We start from the raw sequence: 12268 nt of genomic DNA on the forward strand, positions 1-12268 counted from the left end.
GGGTATGGATACATGGAACATACCGACAGCTGTCAGAGGGGTCGGGAGAGGGGACTAGATGAAAGAAGGTGAAGGGATTAGTCGAATAACATATATGCATAACCCATACACTCAGACAACAGTGTGGTGATGACCAGAGGAAAGAGGAATTGGGGGATGGGTAGGGGCTAGCAAAGGTGGAGGAATGGGGATATCTGTAAAAATGTCAACAATAAAGTTAAATAAATAAATTATTTAAAAAAAAATTTTTTTTTAAGAGTCTAGCAGTTTCTCTGGATCTAAATTGACATGAAAGTGTTCTTGATTCAGAGAAGCATATAACTTTGAGAATATCCTCATGTGTTCTTCCTTTTATCCATATATTGTGTATTGTGACTTGAGTATGAACTCATTTTTGCCTACTCTTTCTCTCATAAATATCTCATTCATATTCACATTCATTCACTCTTTATTACGAATGTTTCATAGCAATCATTACTCTAAACAACTGCTCATGAAATTCAAAGGTACACATTTCCCTATGCAACTTCATAACTGGTTATACAATTATTATCTTCCAATTTCAAGCATTTAATTTCACTTAGCTCTTACAACAGGCAAGGCCACACAGACACAGAGAGAGTGTATGTGAGTGATGAGGATGGGGAAGGAAGATGTCAATTTAGTTTGAATGCTCAGGAAATCTCATGTCATCAGTAAGTTAGTCCTAACTTTTCCAAGACTGTCTGTTGAGTTTTTCCTTAATTAATAGTTAACAGTGAAATGTATTATGGGGAATTTGTTTACTAGAGCAATGTATGCAAATGCAATATGAATATCATTAGATGCTAATGAGCTCTATTTTGAGCAGGTTGTGGACAGCGCACAATAACTTTCTCTGGCAACAGGATAGCAGGGGGCTCTGATGCCGAGGAAGGGGAATGGCCCTGGCAAGCTAGCCTTCAACAGAACAGTGTCCACCGATGTGGAGCCACTCTGATTAGTAACCATTGGCTTGTCACTGCTGCTCACTGTTTCATAAGGTAAGCTCTGGACCACATAAAGGCTTCAAAGCACTCAAGTACCTAAATGTTTGATACATATCTTTCAAGAATATGGCCATACAACAGCACCTCCAACTGTTCAATATTGTATAGTCTTAAAATTACTTATCGAATTATTAATTAAAAAATAGATATATTCAGGCTAATGCAGATTTGTCAGCAGTGGCTGATGGACATTTTAAATAAAAAATAATTCTTTATATGTCATTGTTGTTGTTTTTGTTGTTATTTGGGGAGGGGGGCTACCTGTGATTTCAAAGATATTTAGCAGCATTCCTGTCCTCTACCCACCAAATGCCAATAGCATTCCCTCAGGATTGACAAGCAAAAAATGTCTCCAGATAATACCAAATGTGTCCTGGAGGATAAAATAGCCCTCAGTTGCAATTCACTAAACTAGATTCACTTAATTTAAATTTATAAAGAAACTCTAAATCCCAAATTGAACGTAAGTCTTCTATTTCTCATCATTATTACATTTGGTCTTATTTAATAAGTATTTGAATTCATCCTGTATCCTCCCATATACTATTTTATAGCCCTATTTTAAATAATTATTTCTTTAAAGGATATATATTATTACACCAAAGTTTGCCTTTTTTTCTAAAAGCTTTTTTATCCCTTTGTTTGATGGTTCATTTCAATAATTTCTATTGGCTTTATGTAGCATTTATAGATTTTAAATCTATAAATCCTTCTCAAATTTGAGAGTTTAAAAATGTCCCAGAGCTCTAATTTTCAATGCTTAGTATACAAACCTTTGATTAACAAGTAATGGTATCTTGCTTGATTAACACATAAAATATCTTCCTATTTATAGTTATAACTAGAGGCCCAGTGCACAGATTCGTGCACTGGTGAGGTCCATCAGCCTGGCCTGAGGGGATCGGGCCAAAACTGGCTCTCCAACATCCCCTGAGGGGGTCCCGGATTGTGAGAGGGCACAGGCCAAGCCAAGGGACCCCATAGGTGCACGATCGGGGCCCAGGAGGGACCATGGGAGGACTCCAGGGTGTGTCCAGCCTGTCTCACCCAATCCCAATCGGCGGAACCCCAGCAACAAGCTAACCTACCAGTTGGAGCGTCTGCCCCCTGGTGGTCAGTGTGCATCATAGCGACTGGTTGAACAGTCGAATGAACAGTCAGACACTTAGCATATTAGGCTTTTATTATATAGGATGATGATTATATAAGAGGATTTAAATACTTCATTGATTTCTATGTTTACTCTGTCTCATAGGCTTGCCCACTTTTTATTTAATCTTTTTACCTTGTGTTGTCATAGTGATCTATTTAAATCACTTTTAAGTCTTTTCTGGACAAAACAAGAATAAAATGTAGTTTTTATGGATTATCTTTTTAAATATAGCTTATTAAGTTATTCAAAATCTTACCATGTTATTATCTTTAATTTTTCTCATATATATAGCCTTATTTTGTATGCATATATGTACTATAGAAATTCAAAACATTTATAATTGTTTTTAAAAGCATAAAATATTAATAAATAAATTTATTTTCTTTAGGGATAATGATCCCAAAAAATGGAATGTTAGTTTTGGGCTTCTTTTAAGTGATCCAAAAACACAACGAAATATCAAGAATATTATAATTCATGAAGACTACCATTACCCTGCACATGAGAATGACATTGCTATTGTGAATCTTTCTTCACCAGTATTATATACAAGCAACATTCGAAGAGCATGTCTTCCAGAAGCTAATTATACATTCCCACCCAATTCAGATGTGGTGGTCACTGGATGGGGAACATCAAAGACTGATGGTGAGTCCCTAACCTTCCTCCATTACATGATTTGATTTTTAGGAGTTAAAGAACAATACCCACTAAAACAAACTAAACCTAAGAAAGACTTTCTCTGGATCATTTTTAAAAAGAATAATGTGCAATAGATTAAAAATTATCCTCAACAACTTTCATACAAAACTACAATTTCATAGAGCTATTTACTATAATTTCCTTTAACAATGGCAGTTTTTATAGAAATATATTACTTGAATAAGTAATTCATTTTCCTCCATTTCATTCATTCATTAATTCATTCATTCAATAAACATTTATATTAATTATCAGCTTTGTTTCAAGTGGATTGGAGATATTAATAAATTAAATAAGCAAGTATCCTTGCCCTCATAAAGCTTACATTCTTAGCAAATAAAAATAGTTAATAATCATAAAATATAATCAATAAGTAGATTACACAGCATGTTTTGTGCAGGTGAGGACCATAGAAAAAATAAGGACTACAGAGGACTGGGCATTTTTGATGGAGTGAAATTAGTAGCCCTCTGTGATATGGTAACTAGAAGCCCGGTGCACGAAATTCGTGCATGGCGGGGGGTTGTCCCTCAGCCCAGCCTGTACCCTCTCCAATCTGGGACTCCTGGAGGGATGTCCGACTGCCCGTTTAGGCCCGATCCCACCAGGATCGGGCCTAAACGGGCAGTCGGACATCCCTCTCACAATCCAGGACTGCTGGCTCCCAACTGCTTGCCTGCCTGCCTTCCTGATTGCCCCTAACCGCTTCTGCCTGACAGCCTGATCACCCCCTAACCACTCCGATGCCAGCCTGGTTGATGCTTAACTGCTCCCCTGCCAGCCTGTTTGCCCCCAACTTCCCTCCTCTGCCAGCCTGGTCACCCCTAACTGCCCTCTCCTGCAGGGTTGATCACCTCCAACTGCCCTCCTCTGCCGGCCTGGTCACCCCTAACTGCCCTCTCCTGCAGGGTTGATCACCTCCAACTGCCCTCCCTTGCAAGCCTGGTCCCTCTCAACTGCCCTCCCTTGCAGGCCGGGTGCCTCCCAACTGCCCTCCCCTGCTGACCATCTTGTAGTGGCCATCTTGTGTCCACATGGGGGCAGGATCTTTGACCACATGGGGGCAGCTATATTGTGTGTTGCAGTGATGATCAATCTGTATATTACTCTTTTATTAGATAAGATACCTGAGCAAAGACCATTTAAACATGAGCATCCTGATGACCCTTATAATGTAAATATTTAGTGGCTAGTTATATTCATGAATGTATTTGAAAGCAGATGAAAATAAACCTAAAATTATTTCTAAGATTCAGAATTATGGTAACAACAGAAAATCTTTAAAAAGATCATAAAATGTATGTTTCTGCAATATGAATTTTTCATTTTGTTTTATAAGGCATACATATAATAAAAATAAAATTCCAAAATAACTCTAAAGGAAAAATCCCATCACATATGGATGGACACACTATTTCAAAATATGATCATTTTTTACAGTAGCTTGCTGTGTTGTTAACATTTACTAGGAATGGAGACAAATAAAATGTATGTTTTACATTTATTTGAAAATTGCATACAGTGTTAGACACTAATAATCTAACCAGAGAAACTAATATTGACTTTAGCAAAAATTATAAAATCTCTTCTTCCTTTAGGAACAATTCCTAATATACTCCAAAAAGCAACTGTGAAGATTATAGATAATAAGACCTGCAATAAGGAAGAGATATATAGTGGTGTGATCACACCTGGAATGTTGTGTGCTGGGTTTCTGAAGGGAAAGGTGGATGCCTGCCAGGTAAGTCTGCCTATTCCATTTTCAAGAAGACTTTTTTTCTTGTAGTTTTTAATTTCCAATTAACCAGTTCCATTTTCTCAAAAGATTGACAACAAATTAAAGCTTAAGTATGTTTTATAGCCAAAGTGGCTAATTAAAATTATATTGCTTTTTAATAAGTCCCATTAAAGTACTAAAGTCCTAAGCCACCCTTACTATTATAAGAAGCTGAGTGGGAATGGAGAAGAAACTCAATTTGGAATAACAGTAGAGACTAAATGAAATACATTGGTGACTTTAGTTCAATTGTCCTCTTTCACCGAGAAACATTCAACTGAGTTCAACATCAAATCATAGAACTTTCTTAATCTAGGGTAGCTCCAACACCCTAAATATTTTCTTTATCTAACAATACTTATATAGCATCTCCATGTGCTAAACACTGTTTTAAGATTTTTAAAAATATTAATTTATTCAAGTTATTACAGTTCTGTGATGGATGTTTGTACTATTATAAACCTTATTTCTCAGATAGAGACTGAGACAGAGCAAGTAATTTGTCTAAAGTCGCACAGGATTAAATGGCAGAACTGAGATTTAAACCCAGGAAATTGGGCTCTATAGCTTATGCTCCGAATGCCACACTAAGCTGCCTTTCCTTATGCTTTATATGCTTCAAACACTCCTGATGCTATTTATAAACAATCATATAGAGCTAAAAGAAAAAATACTACTGTAGTTATTTAGACAGGCAGAATTGGTGATAAATCCAGGAAGACTCTTATTTTATTAACTCATTCTTTCATACAATTTACTCACTACTAACTATGTGCTAGGTGCAGGAAAGTGAAAAGTGAATAGAGTATTATTCCTAACCTCTGGAGCGAGAAGACATGCAAACAAGTACTTGCAATACATGATTATCATCTCTAATTACAGATTCCCAGCTTTCCAACTGTCCCACTAAACCTATTCTTCCAAGTCATGACAAGCTTAAATCCTTGTTTCTCTCCTTTTTCTCTCAGCCTATGACTCTCTTCTAACCTTATGCATTCTAGAACGTATGTTTTATTATTTCAACCACTCTCATGACACCACCCTCAATGACTTCACCATCTTCTATTTCCCCCACACCCATCCTAATAATCTCTAACCACTGAGAAATCTATCTACTGTATTTGCTTTTATATGTGAGCTCCTTAGCACAGCTAGAAAACATCTTATAGCCTTGTAAATCGGTGCCACATAATCACAGCCGGGTCTTTAACACACTGTAGAATTCTTTAATGCATGTATCTTGGTGCTGTGTCAAATTTTCATTACTTTTTTAATGTATCACACTAATGTAAACTACTACTTTAAATCACAGTCTCATAATCCTTGACTTATGATATTTCCTCCTATTAACTGGAAAAAATGAAAGCAATCACATGAAAACTCCTTTAATATTTTTTTACCTGATAGATTTATAGTTGCACTTATCTTCACCTACTAAGCTCACAAAAACAAGTTTATCCTACTATTCGAAGCTAATCTCTTACCTGTGTTCTTCATCCACTATCTTTCCATCTATACAGATATTTGAACTTTCTATTAATTTGAACTTTCTTCCATATTCTCCAAACTGTCCCACTCTAATGTACTCTTCCACCTATTCTGCAAACATTATTAGGTCTTTCCCTCAATATATCGTATTCAATCTTTCTTTTCCCCTTCTTGGTCAAATCCCTAAAGAGTAATTCACCATCATTGTTCCACATTCTCAATTTACTCACTTTCTGACCCACTGCTTGCAGACCTTTACCCTACTAGTCCACTAGTCAAGATTACTAATGATTGTCTACTTGCCAAATCCAATATATGCAGAGTGTAAGACAGACTGAAAGCAAGTGAGCTAGAGTAATGTGATCTATAAAAATATTTTGTCTGAGACCTGGGTGCTTTGGCTCACTGGATAGAGTGTCAGCCTGAAGAGTGAAGGGTCCTGAGTTTGATTCCAGTCAGGGGCACATGCCTGGGTTGCGGCTCGATCCCCAGTGAGGGGCATGCAGGAGGCAGCCAATCTCTCATCATTGATGTTTCTCTCTCTCTCTCTCTCTCTCTCTCTCTCTCTCTCTCTCTCTCTCTCTCCCTTCCTCTCTGAAATCAATTATATATATATTGTCTGAGAAAGGCAATGAAGGCTTCAACTAAGACACAGTAGGAATGAAGAGACAATAACAGTTGAGTAGACAAGACGGTGAGATGGATTATATGTGAGGAAGAAAAAAAAGGAGCAATATAATGTTAACTCCCATATTTCTCCCTGAGCAACTGGAGAGAGGGTGTAAAGGAGAAAGAACAGGTTTGAGGAGAGTGAAAGTTCAGTCTGGGGTATGCTAAATTTGAGGTGCCTGTGGAATATCCAGGCAGATATGTCCATTATACTATCCTATATAATAAAAGACTAATATGCAAATCAACCAAACAGTGGAAAGACTGGTCGTTATGATGTGCACTGACCACCAGGGGGCAGATGCTCAATGCAGGAGCTGCCCCATGGTGGTCAGTGCGCTCCCACAGGGGTAGTGCTGCTCAGCCAGAAGCCAGGCTCACGGCTGGCGAGCACAGCAGTGGTGGAGGGAGCCTCTCCCGCCACACGGCAGCACTAAGGGAGCCTCTCCCGCCACACGGCAGCACTAAGGGAGCCTCTCCCGCCACACGGCAGCACTGCCAGCTTTAGACATCCCTCGAGGGCTCCCGGACTTCAAGAGGACACAGGCTGGGCTGAGGGACCCCCCACACACACACCCCAGTGCACAATTTTCATGCACCGGGCCTCTAGTTGAAAATCAAAACCTTGAAATCAGGAAAGACTTCTGGTTAGAAATACATATGAAAAGCCATTTCCTTCTGGGTGGTAGTTAAATTTGTGAGCATAAATACAATTCTGCAGATAAAGTGTGTAAAATAAGAAGCACCTAAATTACAGAATTCAGTTATACATGTTTCAATGGGTAACAGTAAGAGATCATAAAGATCAGAAAAATTTGGTGTCACAAAGGTCTCAGAATCAGAAAAAGGGGAATAGTTTATAGTGACACATGCCATAGAAAAGTCAAATAAGATAAATGCTGGAAGAAGCCCATCAAATTCTACAATTTTGTAAATAAAGTTTAGAAAGATGCATTGGTGGAGAAGAAAAGCCCCTGATGGCAGGCTAGACCTAGGGGACCCTACATGCACACGATTTAATCATGCACTGGGCCTCTAGTATACATATAATGGAATGTTATTTAGCCTTTAAAAGGGAAGGAAAGTCTGACACATGTTACAACATGAATGAACCTTGAAGACATTATGCTAAGTGAAATAAGCCAGTCACAAAAGGACAAATACTCCACTCAGATAAGTCTCTCCCTATCTTTATTACAGAAGAAAAAAAATGTAGTATTCATCTTTAAATTATAGTAATTGTACATATTCTTTTTCTTTCTAGGGTGACTCTGGTGGACCTCTGGTTAAAACAGATCATAAAGGCATTTGGTTCCTTGTTGGCATTGTAAGCTGGGGAGATGAATGTGCTCTTCCAAACAAGCCTGGTGTCTACACTCGAGTAGCCTACTATCGAGACTGGATCATGGCCAAAACGGGTCTCTAGTGCAGAAGTTCTTTGTAGGTTAAAGCTTGATGATCATATGCTTGTTAAATGTTTGTAATTCTCAAACTACATTTAACTAGGACTCACTTTATGTATTAATGTTGAAAATTTTAAAATACTCAATTTTAGAATTATGAAAGCTTCTTGTGTATTAGATTTTGACAAATATTTAGTGAAAATAATGGTACAGGCATACAACTTTCTCTTTTACCCCTTTCCAGACTGAAGACAATTATGTGAGTAAATATGGATTATAGCTAAGCAGGTCTTCACTGCTGTTTTGTAGATCATTGAGAAATTATAGAGTTGGTGTTCACAATAAACTTTCTCCTGAGTATATAAATAATGCCCTGCTGACAAGCATGTGGATTCCACAAGATCAACATATTGATAGGTTGTAGCCTAGTGAGTTGTAGTAATACTACCTATAAAAATTTCCCAGGAAAGTCTGTCTACCTGTTGTTTATTTTCTATTCTGTGCCAATGCTAACCCCCTTTCTATTTTTGGCTTCTTCACCTTGAGTGACACAAAAGAGCATGATAATCCCATGGGGTGCATTGAACAGATCTTGGTGACTATTGATTTGTCCCTATTTTTCTTTCATATGAAAGCGAGGCCAGAAGATGGTTCTCACATATACACACATAATAGTAAAATTATCCTCAGACACTACATAGTCTTGAATAGATTGTGCAAATAATGCCAAATTCCTCAATAACACAAATTATCAACCAGAATAAATAATATAGAAATTTGGTTCTACTTTGCTTTCCCAACCAGAAACATCCTAACCAACTGCTGAATCAATACCATTTTATTCAAAATTATATTACTTTACAATAAACAAAGACATCATAATTTTGTGTGTAAATTGTCTTAATTAGAGATTTTGCATAAAGCAATGCCATACTATGTATAATGTGGTATCTTGCCTGCAAAGCATGATGGACTAATGATTTAAGCCACAACTGCTCTTCCTTACCTAATTTTTGTATAGAAAATGTATAAAATTCCTATGGGAAGAAGTACAAACACTTAACTTTTATTTATTTTTAAAATATATATATATATTATTGATTTTTTACAGAGAGGAAGGGAGAGAGATAGAGAATCAGAAACATCTATGAGAGAGGAAACATCAATCAGCTGCCTCCTGCACATCTCCTACCGGGGATGTGCCCACAACCAAGGTACATGCCCTTGACCGGAATCGAACCTGGGACCCTTCAGTACGCAGGCCAATGCTCCATCCACTGAGCCAAACTGGTTAGGGCATTAACTTTTATTTTTGAAAATAATCTAACATGAAGATAGACATGGTAGGTAAGCACATTAATGAAGTATGCCACTTCCAAATAGGGATGGTTTAAGTGAAACAACTTGCATAATGATATATTAGATGATGATAGACTGCCTTTTCTTCCCTATAGAGAGAAAAGAAAAAAAACAATAAGTAATGTCAGTTATAATGGTGCCTTCCACCCTGGGAAACAGTGTCATAACTACTGGGTATCTTCAGATTCAGGAATTCCTGCTATAATTAGTAATGGCAAGATTTCATGATGAGAACTTTTAAATAATAGTGAAAATTCAATACATTAAATATAAATAAGTTATTACCAAGTTTATTAAATAGGTAAGTTAAATATTATACAAATAACACTACAACCTCAGAAAGTTTTTTATTAAATAAATGAACATAAACCAAAAAAATACAAATAAATGAACCAAGAATAAACCATTTAAGTCAAAAGAGCCACTTTTAATATTCTTCCAGCTTTGGCTGCCACAGAATCAAACTAGTTAACATAAAACAAATCAAGCTGGTGATTTAATAAATTTCAATGTAAGTCATACCAGTATTTGTAAGTAACATCACCAAACACTCACCATGAAAGTTAAAATAGCAATACAGAGAAAGCTTCTAAGTGGCTTCAATGTGAAATGATCTGATATAAAGAATATAAACAAATATTCATATTATATAGAAACATACAAATGTGGTTATAGCATTAATACAGTATTCTCTCCCATATCTAGTTACTATCCTATATAATAACAGAGGAATATGCAAATTTGGCCGGGAATCCATAACGGTCATGATCACTCGGCAGCGGGGAGAGGGGGGAGCAGGGCCTGCAGCTGGGATGTGAGCCTGTGGTGCCTCCTCTGGAGTTGGGGAGCTAATGACCAATGGGCTCTGGTCCTTCTCCAACAGCCCCTTCCAGCAGGCATGTGGTTGCTGAGACCCAGGCCGGGCCTCTGGCCACAGATTCACAGCTTCGGGGAGACCGACTCTACCAGGCCACCCGGAGGCCATGTGGCTGGGCTGCAGGGTGCCCATTCAAGATGTCACACAGACAGGAGATTCAGGAGGAAATCCAAAGAATGGGATGTGGGGGTTCAAGACTCACTTTCTTTGGGCTTTGTCCTTCTTGGCCTTGGTCCTTTTCTTTCCGGCCTGGAGTTCAAGCACTACAGGAGAGAGGGATGGATGAAGGCCGAATGTGGAAGAAAGGAGGTGACCCAGGTGAGGGTGGAGACCTAGCAGAGGCATAAGGCCCAACTACGGGGCCACCTGAGTGGTGGCTCCCCGATGAGCATGGTGGCTTTGGCCAAGCAGAGGCCAGGAGGTGGGTGGCCCAAGGGGTGCAGAGTGGCGCCTCACCATTCCTTTATGAGGACACCCCACACAGGCACTGCCTTCGCCAGCAGGCTCTGGGCAGCATCTGCAAACGCTACTGCAACCTCTAACATTCTGGGCAAAGAACTGACCCTGTGCCCCTCTGGGTACCAGGCTTGCTAGGAGTGTGCTGTCACCAATGCCACAGATCAAAGGCAAAAACCTGGCAAGGTGGGGTGCACAGCAGGGGCTCGGGCAGGGGCAGGGGGCCCACGGGTGGAGATCTGCCTCACCTCCGGAGAGCGAGGTTTTGCAGTGGCCCCACAACATGGGTCAGCTGGCGGGGAACAAGGGGCATGGAAGGACACCTGGATGGAGGGGCACGGACCCGCAGCCCTGAGGCGGGGGTTGAGGGGCGGCACCACCTCAGTGGAGGGGTGCTGCACTGCAGGGTACCCGACTGACTGACGCAATTCAGAGAAGCTCCTGGCACTAACCGGATTTAATAAATTCCAGGTGGCCTTTGCACTTCAGAGGCAGCAACTCCTGCACCTGCCTTGGCCCAAAAGCAAGCCCTCGCCCGCCCTGCCCCACAGAGGTGCACGCTTGCGCCATGAGTGAGAAGCCTACCACCTGCTCCAGAGAAGGGGGGGCAGTAAACAATGGGGGCGGGGTGGGGGAGAGGAAAGAATGTGGAGCATCCGTGATGAAGAGGTGCTTGAGCAAGAGGCTCGGAAGCCTGATGGGAAGGTTTGTTCTGTTTGCCCCGCGGCTGCCCCTTAGGAAGGGCAGAGGTAGCAAGGCTATGAGGGCTCCCTGCATGCTGTGTCAAGTTCCACAGCCAACTGGAATTGGCCTCAGTTTCCTGGTCTGTAAAATGGATTACACGTGTCCCAGTGCCTTCGCTGAGCTTTGAGGGCCAATTGAGATAGTATATAAAGAAAATGAGGGAAGAAGTGAGAAAGAAAAGGAAGGATGAGCAACACAAAAGAAAGACTGGAAGGAACCTGTAAACCCATTGTCACTTAAATAGGGGATATAGTCAATAGTGTTGCAATGATGGTATGATGCCAGGTGGGTACTGGAAATATTAGGGAACACTTTGTAAAGTATATGATTGTCTAACCATTATTCTGTAACTAATATAAAACCTGAAACTAATACAAAATAATATTGAATTTAAAGAAATGAAAATAGGAGTGAAATTTTTATAAATTTCACAGTTTAAATAAAGGCTGTAAAGGAAGGAAGGGGGAGAATAAAAATAGTGTTTTTCATTTTACCACTTTATTGTCTTTTCAGTACATGAAAAAGACAGTTATCTTTATATGGTACTTTTATACTTTTCCAAGTCATTATCTCATTTGATGTTCAGGGCAACTTAAAGACAAGATAATTATT

General features: G+C 39.4%; 1 protein-coding gene across 1 annotated transcript in view; it reads left to right on the plus strand.

The window, feature by feature from the left end:
- The window catches only part of LOC307094122 (transmembrane protease serine 11C-like), a gene marked incomplete at both ends in the record, with an annotated part of 50940 nt that extends 42697 nt beyond the window's left edge, over positions 1–8243 (plus strand). The window contains 4 exons of the mRNA XM_079762689.1: positions 851–1022; positions 2570–2829; positions 4482–4624; positions 8082–8243. Of these exons, the coding sequence (XP_079618815.1) occupies positions 851–1022; positions 2570–2829; positions 4482–4624; positions 8082–8243 (737 nt within the window). The remainder of the gene's footprint in view (positions 1–850; positions 1023–2569; positions 2830–4481; positions 4625–8081) is intronic.
- Positions 8244–12268: the final 4025 nt, after the last annotated feature.

The sequence above is a fragment of the Cnephaeus nilssonii genome (assembly GCF_951640355.1).
Source record: "Cnephaeus nilssonii genome assembly, chromosome: 1".
Taxonomy (NCBI): Eukaryota; Metazoa; Chordata; class Mammalia; order Chiroptera; family Vespertilionidae; genus Cnephaeus; species Cnephaeus nilssonii.